This window comes from Nipponia nippon, unplaced genomic scaffold (assembly GCF_047370975.1).
Source record: "Nipponia nippon isolate SJK-2023a ecotype South Korea unplaced genomic scaffold, ASM4737097v1 scaffold_15, whole genome shotgun sequence".
Taxonomy (NCBI): domain Eukaryota; kingdom Metazoa; phylum Chordata; class Aves; order Pelecaniformes; family Threskiornithidae; genus Nipponia; species Nipponia nippon.
The window spans coordinates 1,459,039-1,482,179 of record NW_028262331.1 but is presented as its reverse complement, the minus strand read 5'-3'; the positions used below and the strand labels follow the sequence as shown (position 1 = coordinate 1,482,179).

General features: G+C 48.4%; 1 protein-coding gene across 1 annotated transcript in view; it reads left to right on the top strand.

Moving 5' to 3' along the window:
- Nucleotides 1-18,495, top strand: part of GALNT17 (polypeptide N-acetylgalactosaminyltransferase 17) — a 215,872-nt gene extending 197,377 nt beyond the window's left edge. Inside the window, exons 8-11 of the mRNA XM_009464798.2 lie at nt 3,352-3,489; nt 4,744-4,839; nt 14,337-14,504; nt 15,148-18,495. Coding sequence (XP_009463073.1) covers nt 3,352-3,489; nt 4,744-4,839; nt 14,337-14,504; nt 15,148-15,276 — 531 coding nt within the window. The 3' untranslated portion in view covers nt 15,277-18,495. The remainder of the gene's footprint in view (nt 1-3,351; nt 3,490-4,743; nt 4,840-14,336; nt 14,505-15,147) is intronic.
- The last annotated feature ends 4,646 nt before the right edge of the window (nt 18,496-23,141 follow it).

Below are 23,141 nucleotides of genomic sequence, written 5' to 3'. Positions count from 1 at the left end.
GGGTCACATCCCCAGCTGTGGAAGTCAGCAGAGCTCCCCCGGCTTTGACGCAGACTTTGGAGGGATTCCTAAGATTCACATCAGCCTTTTTATTTTCATTTCTAAAAATTAAACCTGTATTCTAGTGTTTATCTCCCTGTTGAGTGTTTACACAGCATGAGTTTATGTCATTACACTGCTCCGCAGATGGAGTCTGTCTGTAAAGTCGGTTGGCAGAAGATGATTATTAATATCAGCATCATTAGCGTACAAGGTTTTTTCCTGCGGCTCGGGCAGGTCCATGTCGTTCGCAGCCCAGCTCAGGTTTCCCAGCTCGCAGATGCAGTTGCTGCCCAGAACTCCCCACGGACGGTGTGTGGTCCAGGTGCCTGGGCCGTTTGCTTTCCCAGCGTTGGGAAAGTCGAGGCCATCAGCGCTCAGAAACCATGTTCAGAGGTAAAGGATTGGAGGTTGGTGGCTCACAGAAGGAGATGCCCTCCCAGCAGCATGATGTGCAAGTGCTCCAGAAACGCTCTCTTTAAATGGCTTTGGTGGTTATGTTTATTTCTGCACAGAAATGGTTAGATTTTCTTACATCTGACACGTTATTTTTCATGTGAATCCTGCCATGTCGCAGTGTGGTGCGTCTTTGGAAAACCGTGGTGTCCCACCAGCAAGACAAGCTGACCATGCCCAGGGGACACATCCTGCACTGGACCTCTCTAGGTGATTCCCTGCACTTCTGTGTAAAGCTCTATAGGCTCCAGGAGGACTTTATGTAGGTCCAAGGCTGCTGCTTGGGCTCCCGTCTCCGTGCAGGTTATGTCTAATCATGAAACCCAAGAGCATCCCCTGCCTCCCCGCTCTGAACGCTGCCTGGGGAGTGCTGGGAGCAGCCCCAGCTGGACCAGTCCCCCCATCTCCTGCCTCCAGTCCTGCCAGAAGGAGAAGAAGGGGTGGTGGGGAGGGGGAGGCAGCGATGCTCTCCTGGTGATGGGTGGGATGGGGATTCCGGGTGCCCTTCAGAGCCCCCCGTCACCCACTCCACTTGCTGTGCACTTAACCATGAGCGCTGGGCTGCTTTGTTCAAGTGCAAGGAAGAACGGTTGCCACAAGTGGCCAGACGCCGTGTAAGCAGTTATTCACAGCCACCCTTCTCGTGCTAAAAATAAGCACCAAGTATTCATACCTTGCAGATCACACCCCTGCAAAGAGCTGCTGTGGTCCTGATCCTGCTGTGGCAGCATCCCCGGCTGGCAGCGCTGTGCTCCAGGGCATTTTGAAAAACATTAAAACAAAAACATGAGCTGCCGCTGCTTTCTGAGGAAAGGTTACATCTGGGGAGAGTTACTGGCATTTAGAGCCACAGTAGTCGCAACTTCGTACTGCATTAGAGAACAACAGGTACCTGGGAAGGGTCGATGAGCTGCCAGTTTGTCATCCTGGGGGTGGTGGAGAGCCCTGGATTAGTCCCTTATTGAGAAATAGATGAATAGAGATGGAAAGAAACGCTGTTTACCCAGCGAGCTGCAGGAGGGCACTGGCTGCGACGGGCTCCGCTCCAAGTGTACAGAGAGGCAGAGCTGCCTGCAGGACTGCGTGATTCCAGGTCTCTCAAAAATAGGTTGCAACATCCAAATGCCCATAGGCAGGGATCATAAATTACTGCGGGTTCAGCCCCAGTCCTCGGGCTGATTCCTTTTTAGAGGTGAGGCACCATGCTCCTCCTCAGGAACAGCTTTGGAGCGTGGCAAAAAGGGATTAAAATTCATTGGGAAGCCGCAGGTCCTGTACGGCTCGGAAAAGGCAGCGTCGCATGAATCGGCACTGGGGGTGGGTCCGGGGAAACAGATCTGGGTTACCCTAAAAACAATTTGAGATCTTTATATAGGTCTTAGCAGTAAAATCGAGATTTAATTTTAGAGAAGCCTTGTTTGACAGGTGGTATTGTTATGGATATACACTGAATTATTTTATGATACCACTATATTCAAAAGCAAGCCAAACCCCATGTACTGAATATTTCAGGTGCTGACGGGTTTGTGGTCCCGCTTTGCTCTGCGTCCCATCTCGCCCACTCAGATTTCAGCCTGTCCTACCCGTCTACACTGAATCATCTTTATTTTTACCTGTGAGCTACCAGTGGCGCATTAAAATGGTGTCTTCTCTAAAGCAGAGTGAATAATTCATTAGAAGATCATTACAGACGTTGTAATGGAAAATTGCTTTCCCAGCTGTATTTAATGATCACTGGAAAAGACGAGAGCAGGAGCTAAAATAGAGTAGAAACCCAGACACCTGTAGGAAGGAGTAAAAGGGGCTGCAGTGTGCCTTTGGTTTGCTTCACCTGGCTGCTGCCTTAGTTCCCCAAATTCTGTAATGGAATAAAAGGTTAAAGGGGGGGCAGCTCTCCTCAGCCCCTGCTCCTGGCTCTTGTAAGATTATTCCTCCGGGGACAGATGTCGTAGCTTTGTCTCCTTTTAAATCGGCTCGAGCAGTGGGGTTCCTCTGTGTCTCCAGGGAGACTGTTTCACCGCGTAATCGTCCAAATTGTCAAGAGGTTTTTCTGAGGTTCAGCCTCGACTTCTCTTCTCCTGTAATTTTTATCCTTCATTCTTAGCTATCTGCCTCTACTGTATATGAATCTTAAACCTTTCTTTTTTTAATTCTTTTCTTTTCCCACCTTATTTTATACCTTTCAACTGTGCTGTCTTCTGCGTTGCCTCTTAGTAGGGTCACACGCACTGGGTGAGTAAGGGGAAGGGTTTTGGTGCTCAGTGCACAGTCAGGGATTTGCATTTCCAGGACTCAGTGCATGACCCTCCTTTAAATCCTGATGTACGTTTGCTCTTCTGGAAGACCTGTACATCAGTACCTAAAGAGGAGGTGAGATCTTTTAAAAACACTTTGTTGTTGTGCCCATTGACAAATTCAGTCTTTTTCAGATGCGTGCAAAGCCCAGGAGCATCGGTTGGAAGATTCACCTCTGTAGCACTGCAATTCTCATGTTTCCTTCAAAACCTTTTCTTCTCCATTTAAGTTCTCTTTTCTAAATTACTTCCCAGGACCAAAACGCGTCCAGCATCAGTCTGGTGGCCATTGCAAGGACGCCTTCAAAACCTATGAGAGAAGTACGCGTCTTCCTTCTCGCTGTGGCTGTGAAACCCAAGTCTGACTTCTGACTTCTGGGAGGACGATTTCAGCTTGGACACACATGCTAAAATTCCCTGGCACGGCCTCTGCGTGGAGTTACTCAGCTGTTGGCAGTTTCCAGGCGGCTTGGACGTGATGTCAAACATCAGTGAAATATGCTCTTTTAAAATTTTTTTGAAGAGTATCCGTTCAGTAGTGTACTGTGCCTTTATTTTTCAGAATCCAGGTATTGACATTGGAGATGTTTCCGAGAGAAAAGCATTGAGGAAGAGCTTGAAGTGTAAAAATTTCCAGTGGTACCTGGACCACGTTTATCCCGAAATGAGAAGATACAACAACACCGTGGCTTATGGCGAGGTAATTGAGGCTGAGCAGTCCCTTAGATCAAACTGGTAATATTTACAGCTGGTGAGTCTCTGATGAGAAATAGCCTCAAAGGAGAGAAATGTGAATCAAAACCTGCTATTTGTGTATAATTATATAAATTTGTGTAAATCTGTTCACAGTTTCTTCTAAAACCTATTTTGGGATTTATTTCTGATCTTGGAGACCATATACAGTAAAATATTTTAATACCTCATTTACTGAATTGACAGAAAATTATCTCTTTTACCCATTGACTCCATGGATTATGCAGCTGTATGTATATTTTTAATACATAGTTGTTTTATAAAACCCTTTGACTTAAACTCAGCCTAATTCCTTACAAGGACTCTGTGGGATACAGCGCGTTGTCACAACAGCTTAAGGACAAGATAAAGTAAGGAGACTTAATTCAATCTCTGCTGGCTTTGAGACCGTACTGGGAATATAAAACCAGGCATTTATGGGGACTAATAATACTCTGTTGCAATAGGGCTCGTGGAATAGTGGCAGCTTGAGAAGCCTTCTTGAAGAACAGCCCAAGCACCCCAGATGGGCATTAATTTTAAGAAAGATTTATTATCAAAGTTACTTAATGCCTTCAAGCATTAAGTAACCCCCCCCAAAAGTAGTATTTTCAGAGGCATTGTTGCAGTTGCCCTGCATGGGGAGCCTGGAGAGAGGACATCTCTGCATTAACAGACCTGGTGGCTGGGGCTCAGCAGCCACGTGGCAGTTTAGCACGAACCCAGCGCTTCCATGCTTCCTCCAGAGTGTGGCCTTCAGTGCTCGACGGCTGGTTTGCCATCTCTGCATCTCCTCCTGCATCCCCACGATGATTCGAAGGAGCTCCTTGCGCTAGCTGGACTTTTTTCCCTGCCTTGTTGAGCACTTTGAGATTTCGATGAAATACGAGCGATTCTGCATTGATTTCAGGCTCCTGGCAACATGCTGACGGCAGTCTAAAAATATGTTACCACCACACATGACCAAATACAAAGAAAACTGTGTTCAAGGAAGTTGGCTCCTTTGAATGGCGATTATTATATAAAAGCAGTCATCATTAGGCCCTGTATTTAAAGAAAACATATGGCACACTAAACCTTTCTCTGCCTGATTATGCCCAGTGATATAGCACCATATATTCTTTCTATAGCAAAAGAGGCTAGAGACATTGCTGCACATCAGTTTATTGCTTATCTCCGAAGAGACAGGGCCATATAACTCTGCACTTTTTATTTCTTACAGCTTCGAAACAACAAGGCGAAAGACGTCTGCCTTGACCAGGGCCCGCAGGAGAACCACACAGCGATATTGTACCCGTGCCATGGTTGGGGACCGCAGGTGAGGAGTTACTCTGCTGGGACCGCGCGTGCCGGGAGCAGGCGGTACCCGGCGGAGGCTGGATGGGCAGAGGACATCGTATGGATGTGCAACGTGTCTGTTGGCTTCTCTCTCAAATGTATAAGGCTCAGCTTCTTGTTAAAAATACCTCAGATATAAAGGTGCATTTTCTCAGCTACTCTTCCAGTAGCTGTTTTCTGGATTACCATAATCATGCCAGAGCTGCAAGTAAAAGCATAATTTGAAAAAATCTTCCAGGTGAGGGTAAATAATGCTGAAAGCAAATGGCCAGTGAGCAGAGCAGAGCGTACACAAGCAGAGTGTTTTAAGATGTTTCCTTTCTCTTTCACCCAGCAGAGTAAAAATGTACTAACTGGGTAAAGAAAATAAACAGTGCTTTTTAACGGGTTGGTAATTAGCCATTTCAGCTTGGCTGGGATTTACCATAGCATTAGTTTTCTAGCACTCTTTTTGCCTCTCCAAAAGCTTTGGAGCAAACCATAAGCTTCTTGTCCTAATTTTAAGCTTATTCTAGATTAAAAATCATCATTCCAAGATTCACTCTAGATCTCATATCTTTTAGAGGACTGGTGGATGTGTCAAATACTGAAAGTTAGTGATGATGAACTAATTCAGCCTCTTCTGTAGTTTTATCTCTTACCGTGTTTTAAGAAGCAAGCAGCACGGGAATGCTGCTGCTTCAGCCGCCATAGCGTTGGAACAAAACGGGGTCCAACCTCCATCGCTGCTGGCATCTGTTAAGCCAACAGCAGACTCTGAGCTCGACTTCCAGGATCTGCAGCTCCAGGGATAATTTACCCAGTTCCCCACTAACGTTTCCTGCCTGGGTTTCTCTTATCTCTGCCCATATCCTCACTTCAGTATTTTGCCTGAATCCTGTGATTTCCTTTTTGTTTTTCTTTCTGGATGCCTGGTGGTCATCATCTCATCATGCAAATCCCTTAGCACAATGTCCTTCTCCCCTGGAATCTTTAAGGAGAAAATACAACAAGTTTCCCTTTAGGTCTGGAAGCAGAACGGCCGTCCGCTGACACGTGGGGTTTTCAAGGATTGCGATGTGATTTTTAGGTTTTCTTTCATTACCAAAATCATGCCTGACCTCCCTAAAACCACAGAGTAGCAGCACTTGTTCTTCTGGCGTTTTAGCTCTATCCAGTCAGGCCCTGGGTGCTTATCATCAGGATTTGATGTATGGGTCTGATTTCAGCCTCCTGCTTTTGTTTACATCTCCCACGTAGAAGCTGTGGCTATCTATATTGGAAATGTAGCCAAGGCAGGGAGGTTGCGGGTGATGGGCTCTACCGTCACTGTGCTTGCACGGTGTGTGGTGGCGATGGGTCAAAACGGGGGTAAACTCCTCTGTGACAAAGCTGTTTCTTCTGTTGCTTTGCTTTTCTCTTTGTTAAAAAGTCCATGCTCATCGCCAGATTCAGAAGTATTTCCCCGTTACCTTCTCTGGATCAGCCACATTTGTACTGAAGGGGTTTTATCTACTAATCTGCTTAGAAATGGAGGCAAAGCTGTACCTAAAAGCTGTCTGAACACCAAGTTTCTAGACTGAAACCATTATCCACATTCTCTCAAAAGAATTCGAGCGGTGCCGCAGGAGGAGACCCGTGACACCTCACACGGTGGGGCAGGTCCTGCCTGTCGCTCTCCATTGCCAAGAGGACAAGTCTAACATTGATCTGGGTGAGGTTAGGTGAGACAATCCCATCCCAGCTGTGCCTGGACGCTGAGTTAGGTACGTTTAAGGTGTGGACAGAGATGTCTTTTTATTTGCAGGACAAGCCCTGGCTTGTCATGCCACCATTTTCTGTCCTGGCATCATGATGTTTATTACTCTGGCACTGGCCATGCCTTCCAACAGCTTATTTTAACATCGCAACCCCAAACCAGAGCTGTCAGTGCTGGCAGATGACGTGGGATTTAGGCTGAGAACTGCTGGACGGGCAGGACCATGTGGCTAAAGCGTTGGGAGCACCTGGTCCTGTTGAAATTACGGCCCAACAGCAAACTGCTGCGATGAAGCAGCACAGGAGGTGACACGGCAGTGAGTGAAGACTCAAATCCAGGCCACCGATACACTCCAGTGTTTGACAGATTTACTGTGCCATCAAAGGCAAGTTCCTGTATCAAACCTTCATCTCAACCCAGAAGTGCATAAATTACATAGAGGTGCTCGACGCCAGTGGTTGAATTCCTGCTCCCGAGAGCTCTGTAAGCCTGCCCTGCACCTCTGCTCCAGGGTCACTGGGATCTCCGTGCAGGTACAGAGAGGGGAAACTTCTGCTGAGAAGAAAGCCCAGCACTGCAGTTGCATTCGTTAAGACCAAAACTGTGAAATATAACATAATAAAGACCATCCCATCAAGTGCCTGCAGGTATTTGCACAATAAAACCCTGCCTGTGAAAATTTCTCCCATGAATCAGAAAGGAGAGCAGGGAGAGGAAGAAAAGTGCCCCTCCCCAGATCGTAGGGTTTCCCGACATGTTTGGGGTAATCTATTTATTAGGCAGTTTTCCAATTTAAGCATCAGAGCTTTCCAGTTGAAACAGAGGCTGGTGCGACTGGTTTGCTGGCTCCAGCTGCATTCTAGCCCATGATGGGTTGTAGCACGTCTTGGATTTGGGTGTCTTTTTTTGAATACCCCAATATTGAATACCTGTGTGAATACCAGATATATGGAAACTCGATCTTGAGAACAGAACTTTCTTTAACCCCTTGGACATTACAGATAATGTCAGTCTAGCTCCTTCGCAGTGCTTGTGAAGCCCACACGTGGGATGAGGTCTTTATAGGGGAGAGAGGTGCCCCAACTGCTGCTTTTCAGGTGGGAAACGCGTATTAGAGTTCACAGCAAAATCTTGTAGCCATTCCCTAGGGTCTGGGAACAGGCAATCCCATTCCTGGTAGCTTTCCTGAGATAAGATCTGATTTTTTTTGTCACATGAGCCCGGGCTTTCTAGGCTCACCAGGACTAAGTAATCCCAAAGCTCATCTGAGCCTGAACTGCAAAATTCAGGAGCCACCTGAGCCTAGGAACTGGCCGTGGGAGTCCTTTGGGGTAAAGACAAATCTCACTTCGGTTTATCCTTGCCTTTAAGCAAAGATCAGTCAACTGTGGCTGATGGAGTCACTGCTAAATATAACCTAGCTGTTGCTTAAATGCACACAGTTTTTTTAAATGGCACAAACTGGACTTTGTGGATGGAAACTTAAACCTCTAAGTGCATTATAGTATGAGAAACTGAATTAGCCTGACATTGTCTGCTAACCCTGGACTTTAAGATGAATGGCTAAGAGCAGGTGATTTATTTTTTCCACAGCTGTTTTTGTGATTAGACTTAACGATGTTTTTTTTTTCCTACCTGATGTTCTGAAGTCAAACATTGCAGCGCTGCTGGCTCCCTTCAGCTCGCCTGTCGCGCCAGCTCAGCACAGATTTTTCTCCTTGGTCTTCCACCTCCACATTGTCCCTTCCCTCTCCAGCTGAGAGCCAATTCTTGGCAGTTCTTTTGTTTCGTGATACATGCAATTAGTTTAACTCCTTGAAAATGCTTTTTAAAAGTAGCTATCAGTGAGTGCAGAAGCTTTGAAATTAGCCTTTTGCAGAAGCACGGGCGCCGCACAAAAGAAATTGGACTTCCACTACTACTGTTTAATTAATGGGCTGCATGTTGTAATTTATTGCTGGGAATATAATTAGAAGTAATGTAAACACTTTGTTCAAATAGCTCGCTTGTTTTTTTAATATATATATATAAAAAACAAGGAGTTGCAATTCCTTTTGAGTTGTTCAGCATGCGAAAGCACACACGGTGGTGCCTGTGCTCAATGTTCATGTAGTGTCCTAAAACCTCCGCTTCTCTCCTTGATACCATGGCCCATCACATACGTGTTTAAATGCATTTCACAATTACGGAGCAGGTTCCTCGGCTGCAGCGAGCGAGGGTAAGGTGTAGGCTCCCTGCTGGCAATTTAACGACCCGAGGACAGCAGTGTCGTGGGTCCTGTTCCCTGCCACACTGGGTAACGTTGGGATTTTGCTGGAAGTCCTCACTTTTTCCAGGTCCATCCCCACACCGTGCTACTGCCCGCTGTGGCCGCTGCGTCTCTGTAGGTGAGCAGCCCAACGCAGAGCGAGGGGAGACGGCCCGCTCTCCAGGGACCGACTTGTCCCGTTCAAGGCAGGGCAGCTTCTGTTATATCTTGAGTTGCTGCTCTCTCTACTGATGACTGCTGATCATTTTAAGCTAAGCATGTAGCATTCAGATGGGTGCAGTTAGGTGCGATGGACCCCGTACCTGGCACTGAATTTGGATGAGATCTTGGCAGCCCCTCTGTTGTAGCATCTCTCAGTGGGGGAAATTCTGGGGTTTTTCTCTTGTTCTCCCTTTAACTTAACCGTTCTCCCTCCTTTCATTCACTTCCAGGTCAAATCATTATCAGATTTCGTGATGAAGTATCCTTTTATCCTGTAATTATATTGAGCCTGCTCTTGGATTTTTTTCTTCCTGATGGCTTCATCTTTTAAGCGATACATCATGAAAACACCTTGCCGTAATGATGTATTACACTAATAATATAGTAATACCTCATTGGCGTGACAGAACTATGGTGATATATTAACGTGATAGAAAGCACTATAATACTATAAAACTTAAGATAATGTTCACCCAGCAGAGCATTTCATTTAATTATAGGATAAAATATGTTTTGCCCATTTAAGCATCAGAACTTGGGGACGAAGCCATCAATACTGAGATCATCCGGGACACTGCAGTATCAAGGGTGACAAAATAGCACATCAGATGAAATTGTGTTAAAAAGAAAATACTGTATGCTTTACTTATGGTTGCTAATTGATGATCTGCTCAGTGCAGAAAGGAAGCTAAACAACACTAAATTATTTTCCAATAGAGTCAATGAAGGTCATCAAGGCTTTTATTTCCCAGGTGCTAAGATGTCTAATTAACTTTTTTCCATCCCCGAGAAGCAGCCAGCCAGAAACAATAATGAAAGAAGATGTATCGGTGGTGCAAGTTTGCCGATGGGAGACCAGCCCGAGCGATGCAGCGGGCATGTGTGGCCGTGCGCCCCTCCGCTCCCCTGGCATCGGCGGGGGCTGCGGGCCCCCCCGGGGCACAGCAGCCCCCCTGAAGGCGGGGGACTTTGCAAGGCGCCGTTTTACCCAGAAAGGTGTTTGTAAGAGGCTGTGGGTATGAATGCGTGTTTCTCTCTGGGGATGTGGCTTTGGGCCACTTACACTGATTAAGGGGTTTAAGACCTCATAAATATTAACCACTTTTAAACGGGTAACTCGTTAATATTTTCTAAGTGGTTTTCTTCGGTCCTTCCTCTTGGTCTTTCCATTTGTTTCTTGTCCTGTGCCAGGCTGGGTAGTTCCTTCAGGTATGTCCTCAGGCTGGGCCATATCCTTCACCGCTCGTTCAGCTCTTGCCTGGCTTGGTCTGTTTTCTGGAGGCTGACAAACCTGCTTAACAGGCAACAAGACGTAGGACAGATGACTTTAAAGGAAAACGTGTATTTTTAGGGCAAGTAGAGCAGAATTTGAACTCACATGACTTCAGTGATTTGCCTTTCCACAAAGCCAGGAAGACGTGGGTTTGTTACATTAAATACCACTGGATTTAACTGGTCATACGATGTGGGCTGTCATTAACTTCCTGTGACTGGACACTTCGGCAAAACCTCCTTCTTCATCAATGAAATAATTTCCCTTCAAAAAAGGCAAACTTCTATTATCTTTAAGCATCATGATGACCGTGTGAGGAAATCATTGGTGACTGCAAACCAGCCATGGGATGTCCAAGGGAGCAGCCATGTTCAGACACTTGCTGATGTAGGCAACATTTTTGGGGTGGTCGGCAATGAAAGAATCAAGAACAGGCGGGACAATCCTTACGAAACACTTGCGAGGAGAAAACCAATGTGGTCCAACAGGAGAACGTTTGATGGAAGAGCCTTCCCAGATCCCGTGGGAAGAGCTCACCTGGCTGTGCTGTGAGGATGCAGGGAGGAGCACAGACTGTTCGGGTGGTGGTGGGTGGATCGGGTACGCTCCTGGGCAAGATGGCAGGATTTACACAATTACGTTGCTGAGACTCCCAAACACGGTGCCCAAAGAAGGAGCATATTGAAATCCTGCCCATGGCAGCCCTTCTTGTGCTCCCCTGAGCCAAGGAGCGGTGTTACCCTGGCGGTATTTTGCACTGATGCTGAAAATCCCGATGAGCACTTGCAGTATCGATCAGGCAGAAACCTCTCACTATTACATCTTGTTCATTCAACTTTCACATGCAGCCAAAGAATAAGTTCTCATCGGCCGCCTTTCCCAGACATCATCAGCTGGGGCTGTGCTGGCCGTGTTGAAGCAGGCAACTTTGCTTGAAATGCCAAGCTGTTGAGTTGGTGAATTGCTGCAGCCACTCAGAAGGTCTGGATAACAACGGCAGGTGTAATTCTTATAAAGCATTTGTATGGCATCTTCAGTTTCTAAGGTAGGCTCAGGTCTCGCGTGTCTGTCTGGAGCTGCTCTTTAAAGTGTTGGTCAATGCAGTACACGGTGATGAGAGAGAGGCGCTTCCCATCTCTTCTCTCACTGGGCAAATCCAGATCAAAAGTGCCGGCCAGGCTGCAGCTACGCTCCCCACAGCTGCCTCTGGGGCCGTCGCAAGCGTCGGCCTCTGCTCTGTATTTTCTCCCCTTTTATTGCTCAAGCCAGACCCGTCGGCAGCAGGATCGGTGCTTCACTGCAAGACACCCATGTACCCGAGTGCTTCACCTCCCGCTGGCACCTCGCAGGTGAGACCTCTGGCTGCCGCAGTGGGCTCGCTGTGGAGAGGAGCGAAATAACAACAGAAAAATTAAGGCATCAAAGGCAAAATATCCCAAAAGGCAAAAATTCCGTAAATGTCTGAGGAGCGCAGTGGAGCTTGCACTTGCGAGTTAGATGGGATTTTTTGGGAATAATTACTCTCAGGTTTGACAGCTGGACAGGCTTGAAGGCTGGAATGGCTGCTGCTGAGCCTCTGCTGCGCTCGGCAGAGTAGATCAGGCGTTAGGCAGTGCGCTACATCCAGACGCGTGTTTGGGGCTTTATTTATCTGGCTATTATACATAGCAGATGACACATCTAATAGATGCACTTAATGCATTTTTCATAATACCCGTGTTTGTTTTTCAGCTCGTTTTGTCTCCCTCCAGCCCCCACCCCGCTCCCTTCCTCGGGAAAGATTTGATTTTTGCTCTACTTATTTTTCCCACCACATTAGGCGATAACATGCAAGAGCAGAAATCGTGTTGCCTTGTGGGCATTAGGCCAACTGTCTGAAGACAAGCTGCCAAACATCGTAAGAAAAGAAAGTGTCTAGCACACTAATTATGTACATGGTAGGAAACATTTCAGAAACAGGAGAAGGAAAGTAACTTGCACTGCCCATTTGGGACCTCTCGATGATTTCTTCATCTGTCATGGACAGGGCTTGTCTCTTTTTTGTCTTTTCCTTTATATACTCCTTTCTTTTTGCAAGGCAAGCGGCCTTGTTCTCCGTGTTGATGCTCAAATACTAATTCAGATGAGTTGTGTGGTTAAAAACACGCTGTCAGGCTGAGAGCACCATCTCGCTCGGGGCTTGGCTCGTCAAAACATCAAACTGCTAAAAACAAACAACGTGAATCTGAGCCTTCAGCTGGGCTGGAGATGCCCGGGGTGGGTCATTCCCAGGTTGCTCTAGCCTCACGTGCAGCACAGCTCCCTTGTGGGAGCCTGGCACAGCGTGAGCTGAGCTCGGTGGCGGACAGGATCCCCATCCTGCGTCGGGCACCCCGCGCCGGGGGGAGATAGTGAATCGGTGGCAGGAGGAGGAGGTGATGGTTATAACTTGAAGCTCTGCAGTCCGCCCTCCTTTCCACCCCTGCTGTGCCAGCGCAGCAGTTTGGAGGGGTAATTACTGTAAAGCTAACGAGACGTGTACTGCTCTGCACCATTGCAAAGGGCATTGGGGGGCAGAAGAGCAGATCCTGCACCGGGGGACGGGATGGGGCAGCTTTGCCCCATGCTAGCGTCAGCTGTATGGTGTGGGCTGCTGCAGCTGAATCCGCCTGGGGGTGAATACCTTTGGCAAACGGACCTCAGTGAGATGTAAGTGAGTAGCAGAGGTCTTGCTTTGATACACAACACGTTGCCTAGAAGTGTAACTCCACCAGCAGCTGGGAGCAAAGCGTGCCCAGCCCCCATCCCAAGGAAGATGGGGAGCGCGGGGGCCAGCCGGAGGATTCAGCACGCCTATACCTGCAGCCAGCATCACTGAGGGAAGGCAAACTTGGCTTCAAGCACCATAACCGTATCTGCAGTTAATAGCTGGAGTCGGACCCGTTACATTGTCTTAACTTGATTTTCAATGTTTAATTATTCTAACCAAGATAACCCGAACTCCCAGTGTGATTTACTGTCTCTTTTTAAGCATCTGGGTCACAGATATGCTCAGTTAATTAACGTGCTGAATACTCCTTATTTGTCTGCTAGATAATGGATTGATTCATAATTTAAATAAGCAGCTGTGTATATCTTTCCCTTGAACTATAAAAGGCAGGCCACTGTCATTCATCTCTTTTCACTCCTGAATTTAAATATGTAAATATTTTGGTGGGATTCCTTAAACACTGCAAATGGAGGAGCCCTTTGTGTGCGGCCGCCGCGGCAGCGGGGCTGTCTCGGTGCCATCTCGGTGCCAGCTGTGCTTCGCCTGCCCAATGCCCCCGAGAGCCATCGGCACTGCCCAGTGCTCCCAGCCTGCATCTCCTTGGCAGCCGAGACGGGTCCCTGGGAGCACTGGGCGGTCGGATGCGGGGGTATTGCAGGGGTTAGCTGCAATCCTGAGCCTTTGCTTCAGTGCTGAACCATGGGGGAGATTTGGGCTTGCATCCCCGGGGAACGGGGCCAATTATATATTGGCCCCCTTTGGCTGAAGTTGCTGCCCGGCTGCTGTTGGAGTTGCTGGAGGGCTGTGCTAGACACACCAGCAGCATCGTTCACAGGCCAAAGCAAGGCTGGCTCGCCAAGCATGCGAGAAGCCATGGCTGGGCCAGCATGACCGGCCAAGCCAGCTGGCTCTGGCTGAAAACCAAGGGAAATCATCCATTGCCCCAGCCTACAGAGCGTTCAGGCTCAAAGGAAGCTGGAGGAGTCTGCCCCGTGATGGGTTCAAGGCTTAGAGTTATTCTTATCCCTTCCCTGTGCCCCAGCTCCTCACCTGCATCTGCAAAAAACCCCCAAAACCAGAAAAAAAGGCAGGAGAAAGTTGTTTTTTTTCCTCTTGTCACTTCTACTTTCTCTGTGCACCATCCTCACCTCTCCTGGGGCTCTGCAAACTTGTCCTTTCCGCTATTGCTTTTTAATGATGCTCCAAAGATACCGATGGTCTTTTTCTTCTCCTTCCCTGCCCCCCAGCTTGCACGCTACACCAAGGAGGGATTCCTTCATCTCGGCGCCCTCGGGACCACGACTCTTCTGCCCGATACCCGCTGCCTGGTGGATAACGTGAAAAGCCGCTTCCCTCAGCTCCTCGATTGCGAAAAGGTCAAGAGCAGCCTCCATAAGCGCTGGAATTTCATACAGGTTTGTTATGGGTCTGCCAGCGATGCTGCTCCTTTGCTTCCCAAACCGTGGGCTGTGGCATATCGTCTTCGGTGTGAGACAGTGTGGGACGAAGACGAAATGGTCCCATGCAACAGCAGGTGCCAGGTCCTAGGGCAGAGGGAAAAGGTTAAGCGGGATCGGGGCAGGGACAGTGTTTTAGGACAATTTCCAGTAGAAGTTTTTCTTTCTGATGCCCTCAGGTATGTGTAACCTGCCCTGCTGATGACTTCCAGATTTCTTTGTTTCTTACAGCTATAATCTGTGGTGAAATACATGAAAACACGGGGCTTTTGTCCCAGAGTGTAAATAATACACATTCTACAGAAGTGTCACATCTTACTAAGCAGGGGTGCAGCCATGCTATTTGAAGGTTACAGATGTACATTGGCTGCTGACGTGTTAGGGATCCGTGTTGTCAGGTTGCTCATTCAATTCACGTTGATTACTTTAGGAATTATTTTATTGTTTGCATTGCGTTAGCGCCCAGCTAAGTGCTGTGCGCTTCCCAGCAATGCACAAGGACACAGCTGCACTCCTGGATAGCACACAGTCCTGGCTTGCTTCACAGGCAACCCTATGTCTTTAATTTTTTTAATATTTTCCCCATATCCTTTAATTTTAGAATGGTGCCATCCTGAACAAGGGAACGGGACGATGCTTGGAAGTGGAGAACAGGGGAATGGCTGGCATCGATCTGATTCTTCGCAGCTGCACAGGACAAAGGTGGACAATTAAAAATTTCATCAAGTAAAGGGTGGAAGAGTCAGAGGAGTTTGACTCGAAACACAGCTGACTTGGACTGATCTGACTGGACTCCTTTGGAAAGGATGAAATATCAAAACAGAGCTTTATTCATGTTATTAGGAGAGGACATGGGGGGAAATGGGCATTTGTGTCTTTTTATTTTTATTGTATATTAGTCTCCCACAGCTGATTCCAACTGTGTGAAATTGGGTCAGAACTGCTATTTTCTTCTGGCCAGCACTCTAAAAGGTACCACTTATTTCTGCTGGAATGACTGTAATAAGCTCATGCAGTCTTGTGAGTATTTTACTGACAGGGAATTGTTGCTTTCCCAGACAACTCCAAGCTCTCCCAAAGGGCCAGGTAGGTTTGCACCGTGATCGGAGTCAAGAGACCCTGGATATACCTGCCTGGCAAGCATGAAAACTTACATGCTTGTCAGAGGAAAAGGTTGCCAAGCCCCAAATGAGCTGAGTTTGAAAGATGCAGTGTTTTGCTAGGTCCTCTCTCTCTTTTCCCCTTCTTGCCCCTGCATCCAGCAGCCCCTGTCTTGAGTCTGGGAGAGGCAAAGCTCTCAGAGACGCCCTGGTAGCTCCGTGGATCACAGGTGTCATTAAACAAAATCCTGTTGAATAAAAACGCTGATCTCCCACCGTCCCCTCTCCATCGCCCGCGCGCCGCTCCACAAGCCAGCCCCATGCAGCACCAGTCCCTCCCGTGGAGACCCCAAATGGGTTCCCCTTGGAAAAGACCTTGGATGTATGCCTGCCTGTTTGGGCAGCTGCCTGCCCTTTTGGCTGTCAGTTGGACTCGTGTGGTGAGGAGGGCTTGCAGGATGCTTCCTTCCCTGCAGGAGCCTGGGGAGCTGCAGATCCACCTTGACCTCCCAGCAGAGCCGCTGGCCTGGCACTGTCCCCTAGGGGACCCACCTTTACCCTTTCTTTGCTCTTTTCTTGTAGAAGCGAGGGTGGATGTGCTGGCGTGTGCGACAGGCTGAGAGCAGGTAATGCCAAGGAAAGTCCCGCTTGGGCTTCCTTCCCATGGAGGCTATAGGGTTTGTTTTTAAGGCATTCTTCATCTGAACAAAGGCCTTCATAATGGTAGTCTCCGTAACTTTGTAGTGGTGTGGTTCTCTTCCTGCGGTTCAAGCACACCCGTCCTGCCTGGTCAGCGTGAGGCTGTGGTCAGGGTCCACCCCGAACAGCGCACATTGCTGTGGTCCTTCATGGGCGATGGTGAAGTGAGGAAGGGAGAGGGAGGGCAAGAGACCAATATATGGCAGTTTGGCTGAAATTCTTGACCTGGAAGTCACTTGAGGCTTGTTAATACGGTGGGGTGATTTCACTCCCTTTTTTTGGCCCACAGTAATCTTGGCTACCAAATCTACCCAGCCATCATGGGAGACCGTTGGTTTGGGGTCCTGATGTCTGGCTAACTGGCAAAGGGAAACACGATCTTGCAAAGTTGTTTTACATGGATGCTAGGCTAATGGGTGGATACAGGCTTCACTCGGGGAGAGGAGAAGCCAGCCCATCTCCTGTCCTTCTCGTGGAATAACACTCTTTCTGGTTGCCCTCTGGCTAGGGTGCACTAAAATATATTAATATATGAGTTGTACGTGTAAATATGTTTCCCAAAGACGGGATGTGCACAGAGTTGTTTGCTGCAGAGCACTCATGCCTGTCTTCCATTTGCATCAGGATGAAGCTACCTGGATGTTTAATGAGTTTAATTTTCAATGCCATGCAGCAGGTTTATAACTGATGTTTTAGTAATTTATTGAACAGAAGCATATATATTTCATTGTTCCTTCTACAGCAATGAGCATCACATAGGACTGATTGTTCATTCAGGCTTGACAAGACTTCCTCATCCATTGGGGTTGTCTCTGATTTTTTTCCCTTGCTTTCCTTAATGAAGTAAAACCTCTTAGTTGTCCTGAATTGAAAAGTAGGGAGTCAATGCAGAATTTCGCTCTCTTATTCGCTGTTGCATCATCTCTTGTGTAATAAATTTTAGCACTTACAAAACCAACATGATCACAATGTGTTCAGATGCATGATGTATTTCCCCTTGCGTTTGTTGCTGCCTTCTAAGAAAAGCGATTTACTGATGAAGTGGACTCCAGGAAAGTCTGGGGGATTTGAGACTTCATGGCTAATGGTCAAAATGGTAAAATGCCCTTTAATTGAGCGATCAGTTTGCTGTCAGTCATCAGTGGAAGCCACATATTGTTTAGTGTTGGGAGAAGCCTGCATGTTTGAGGATAAACAACCAAAAAGCCCTTGGCTGTCGCCTGTGCTATAATTCACGGTTCCCAGTTCAGCTCTAGTCCTGCCAGTGCTCAGGGCGCCAACAGATGGGCTTTGTCAGATATAATCGTGGCGGTATAAGGTGTCACCGCCCCCAGCTTTCCATCTGCTTCAGCTGCTGGAGGTTTCTGTCCCCGCCACCGGCAGCAGAAATGAATGTGTGGCTGCACCTCGGCTACCGTAATCGGCAGGACGTGCTTCAGCCACCAGGCAGGAGGGACTCACGCTATTGAGCGCACCGGGTTGTCAGCCGACGTCGCTCTGGGACGGCCATGCGGCTCCGCTCGGGAGGAGGCAGCAGCCCCGGCAGAAGCGGGGTGCAGCACTGAGCACCTCCCGCTGCCTGGCGGCTTTTGTGCTGCCCGTTGGAGGTGACGTACGTGTGCCTGGGAGCTTGCCCTCGGGCGACGCGAGGCGACTTGGCGATGGGGATCCTGTTGGCGATGGGCTTTTTTGATCCTTTTAAAAAATTGAGGTTCAGATATGTGTTTCCTTCATGCTCCATAAAGAAAGCAAATGCCTGAATATCCAAAAGGAAGGGGACGGTGGAAATGAACACTTTGCTCCAGGACCCTCAGATGGGGCAGAAATCTTGTTGATGCGGTTTCCCCGTTCTCACTGGGGTACATAGAGCGCTTTAAAATGACTGAAAAGAAGCGGCATGAGTAAAATCAGGATTAAAAGCGAGAGTTTCATCTGCCGTGTCCGGGTAACTGAAGTTCTGTTCTGACATTGGTTTGTGACATGCTGAGATGATTGCCGAGGCAACGACCCGAGGTCCGCACCCTCCCAAACCGTAGAAATCTGTCTTAGAAATCTGGATCTAAATGTTGCATCTTGCGCTTATCTCTAATAATATGTTAATTGCTTTAAAAAGTGATATCGAAGTGGTTCTTATTAAATATATGATTTGAGCCTTGCCTCTTGAGTGATTTTAAAAAGATTCACTGTTGATGAGGTAGAGAGGCAGACATTCTTCTCTGTTACTTATTTAATAGAAAAGTGCTGCTGTTTTAATGGAACTTCCATTTTAAAAAGAAATGGAAATGAAGGAGAAATCAAGAGAGATGGCCAATGCAGATTAACCTCCCATTTCATCCATCCCTGCCAGCTGCCACTCACCAAGATAATGCAGTTACATTCAAGAAGCTGAGAAGAGACATTACATGGTAAAAAAGCATTGCTTGCGAATGCGTTCCTGTACCCAGGCCGGGTGTTTCTAAACGTAACTGAAGCTTGAGGCACTCCTTAGACCCACTTTCATCCATATTGTCCTAAAAACCAGGTTGGCCAGCGCTGTGGTGTCCCCATAAGGACAGCGCGGTGCGGGTAGGTATATGCCCGTGCAAGAGGGATGTGTGTCTGTGGGTGCAGTGTATCGTAAGGGCACCGCTGCAGTTCTGATGGGAGCAGCAGCTCTCCCAGCCGAGCTGAGGACGCAGCAGGCTGTTAGCATGAGTCCAGGTCAGTGTAGCCTCCAACCTTGGGCCTGTGTGCGCAGAGCGTGCGAGACAGAGCTCCATCATGGAGTGTCCCGTTCACAGCCACAGCTCTCTTGAAGGATGACACGAGGTGGAAACCTGTGCTCTTGTGTGTATTTTACACGCTCAAGACTTTCTCGGGGGAAAGGTCCAGGGTAGAGAACGGTATGATCCGATGTGCTTTACGGCAGATTGAAGTCAACAGCGAGCTCTTACTCTTTTGAAGCCTATAGCAAGACCTTTGTGGTGCCCTGGGCAGACAGCCAGACTTCCAGATCATTCCCTCTAAGCCCTCAAATGAAGTTAAACTGCTGTCGTTTTGAAGTCAAAAGTTTAACTCGTGGACTCCCAATAGAAAAGCCTCTCTGCTTGATCACTGAGCAATGTGGGCACTCATCCACTGCTAATAGATACAGATGTAAGCACTCCACCATGCAGTGTGAAATTAGGCTTTTTGAAATCTCCGCGGCTCGCCTTTGCAGATGAGAAGCTGTCTCGCATTGGGTTGGGGAGTGGGAAAAGCGTGTATGACCATTAGGAATCTCAGCTTCCAAGGATGCTGGGATGAGGTATTGAGGGCCCTTCCCTGTCGCTGCCAAATCAAAGTGATCTGTAGATGGTCCTTTAAACATCAGAAAAACGGTGTGCCGGATTGAGGGACATACACCTTTCCAGCCCCACCAGCCTAGTTAGTGCTGGAAAGGTCGGGGCTGAGCTCTTCTGCACTTATACTGAAAGGCCAAGATCTTGTAGGTGGGCTGATCCTGTGTGTTGGGAGGAGCAGGTTCCTGGAATCACTGTTCTTATAAATCAAAAAATTCCCCAAATTATTAATGGCTTTAAATCTGTCTACAGGCAGGACCCACACAACACGCTCAAGCCAGTGAAGTTGCTCAGCTCATCCAGGTTTTCAGCTAAGTCGGTGCTGGTGGGACTGGAATCTCAGCTGCGCCTTTTGCTTAGAAGCAAAGTGACAGCATCCTTCTAGCAACACATTCAAAATAAAATAACATCAGAAATGATAAGCTCGAAATCCCAGGTCAGCGGTCTCCACTTATCCAGGATATCTTGTCGAAAGCAGGCGGGTTAAGTGTCACATCCCCCAGGGATTACTGTGGTAAATAGCTGCCGACGTCTCAGCCAGGTGCAGCAGCTGGTGCCATCCATGGCTCCCGGGGACCCTGGGGAGGTCTCACCGGTGGGAATTATAGCAGAAAAAAGGGTCCATTCCTCTTTGCAGGACTGCTAGTTTGGGTTGCTCATGCAAGCCCCAGCTGGGAATTCGGCCGAAGTGCTTTGGGTCGCGCTTGGAGCTGAGATACCTCACGCTGGTTGTGCTCAAGGCAGTGGCATTTATTGGGAAAATAATAACCTAGGCCTTTGCTCCAGGGTCTCCTAAACCGCTAAATATTTATTTTGAAGGCATGCAGGAATCGCTACCTAGAACAGCCATCCTGATCCTCAGTGTCAAGTATTGTTCCTCTGACAGAAGGCAAAATAACAAGAAGAAAGATTGTATAACCTGGAGAGCTTTCCAGAGGAGGAGTTTCTTATTTTATTCCCATCTGGTGGCTCTGAGACGTGATGGGTAATAGCTCTCCAAATGTCTTTCCTGGCTATTGTAATTCTAGGTTTTATTGTTATAGGCAAGTATTTCATAGTTAGGCAAGAACCCGTGCAGGAACTAATTTCTTATTGTGCTCTTCAGAAATCACAGCCGGGAGGAAAATAACAGCAGAGTGGGGACAAGGTGATTTGCTGTGCTGAGACGCAGAATTGGCACCCAGCGCTAAACCGGTAACAACTTCTGGCGTTTTGAGAGCACAACAGCTACTGTGAGGATCCTTTTAGCCTGGCAAGCTCCCCCTGAGGAGGCTGGGTTATTTCCCGCAGTGCTCCTTGGCACCGACAATGTGCTCGAAGCCTTATGCTGGGAAAACCAGCCCAGGGATGCAGCCCCGCGTGGTGCATGGCGCAGAGCTTCCACGTGGGTCGTTGGCACGCGCCGGCGCTTCCCGAGGCTGCGGAGATGCTGAGCTGAGGAGCGGCGTGGTGAGTTTGACCTTGGCTGGCTGCTGGATTCCCCCCAGCTGCTCTCTCACCCACCCCCCCCAACAGCGCAGGGGGACAAAATAAGATGAAAAAGCTCGTGGGTCAGGCTAAGGGCAAGGAGATCACTCACCAGTTACCGTCATGGGCAAAACGGACTTGACTTGGGGAAAAATGGTTTCGTTTATTGTAATTAAAAATTGAGTGGGATGGTGAGAAACAAAACCAAAACTAAAACCACTTTCTCCCCAACACTCCCTTTTTTCCAGGCTCAACCTCACTCTGTCGTTCCCGACTCTTCTACCTCCTCCCCACTCCACGGGTGGTGCGGGTGGATGGGGAAGGGGGGATTGCAGTCAGTCCATAACACTTCGTCTCTGTCGATCCTTCCTCACACTTTTCCCCTGGGCTATTGTGGGGTCTCCCCCGTGGGATGAAGTCCTTCACAAGCTGCGCCAGCGTGGGTCCCCCATGGGCCACAGTGCCTGCCAGAAAATCTACTCCAGCGTGGGCTCTCCGTGGGCTGCAGCTTCCTTCAGGGCATCTCTGCTTTCTCCAACGTGGGGTCCTCCACGGCCTGCAGTGTGGTATCTGCTCCCCCAAGGTTTCCCCTGTGGGCTGCAGGGGGACAACCTGCTTCACCATGGTCTTCTCCACCAGCTATAGAAGAATCTCTGCTCCGGCACTGGGACAACCTCCTCATTCTCCTTCTTCACCAACCTCAGTACCTGCAGGGCTGTTTCTCTCACATTTTTCTCACTCCTCTCTCTCACGGCTGCTGCACAGCATTTTTTTACCCTTTCTTGAATATGTTATCCCAGAGGTGCCACCAGCTTCACTGCTGGGCTCAGCTTTGGAGCTGGCTGGACCCTGGGTTCGACCTTGCTCTGCCCCAAGCCTGCTTGCCCAGCTGGGACCTTGTGCAGCTCCTGGAGCAAAGCAGGGGACAAGACAGCTCTGATTGTGGGAAGGAGGGGCAAATTATGATGGAAAGGAGGGTTGCCCCTTGCCATCGGTGTTTTTGCAATGACTGAGCATCTGAGGAGCTGTTACACCTTTGGAGGGGTTTCTATGCACAGAGCTGGCTCCAGGCCAGGCAGGCGAGGACACCATTGCCCGGGGTGGGGAGGGAGGCTTGGTGGGGAGGCAGACGGTGTGGGACCGACCCTTCCAGTCCAAGCCCAGCCGTGGGTCTCTGCCGTGACCTGCTCCCTTTGCCCACCTTCCCCGGGCCCCCTTCTCATCCCGCAGGGCGGCGCTGGGGGGGGGGGGGGGCAGCAGAGGAGCAGCAGCTGCCCCGGCGTTGCCCCCCAGGCTGCTCCCATGCTTTGCTTTCCCCCTCGACACCAGTGTCGTCTCACCGGTACCTTCACTCCCTTCATGTTTTCAGCTTTGGTGCTATTTTTGTTCCACTTTGTCTTTAGTGCTGTCTTGTCTTAGTTTTTGTGTCTGGGGCTGCCTTACATTCCCCTCTTTGTTCTCTGCGTGAGTTTGCTCCATCTCTGTCCTCTCTCATTCTTTTATTCTCCATGTGGATTTTTTTGTTTGCTCTCTCTTTCCTTTGCTATTTCTTTTGATTGCTTATTTCCACTGCTGATTTTTTTCACTCATTCTTTCCTGTTTCATCTCTCTTCTTTTTGCCTCTTGCTTTGTTTTCCCCGTGTTCTTGTTCTCTCTCCTAGTCATTTTGTTCTTTGTACATCATTGTTTTACTGTTTAGATTCCCCGTCCACCGCTTTCCCTCCGAGTTTGCATTTTGAGTTGGAAACCAGTCTTTGTTTATTTCTTTAAATTTTAATCATAGGGCCTATAATCCAAATCTTTTTTCTTTTTTTTTTTTATTGCCAGTAAATAGACATCGGCACAGCTTGTTATAGCAGCTGGTGCCCATCCTGCCTTTCCCCGCGCTGCAGTGCTTTGACACGGGCTCAGTGGTGGTGATTGCATGGCCAAAGCCATGGTTTTTCCAGAGTCTGAGACCTCCCTGCCATGAAAAGGTGCAGGCGATGGGTAGATCCTGCTTTCAAGCC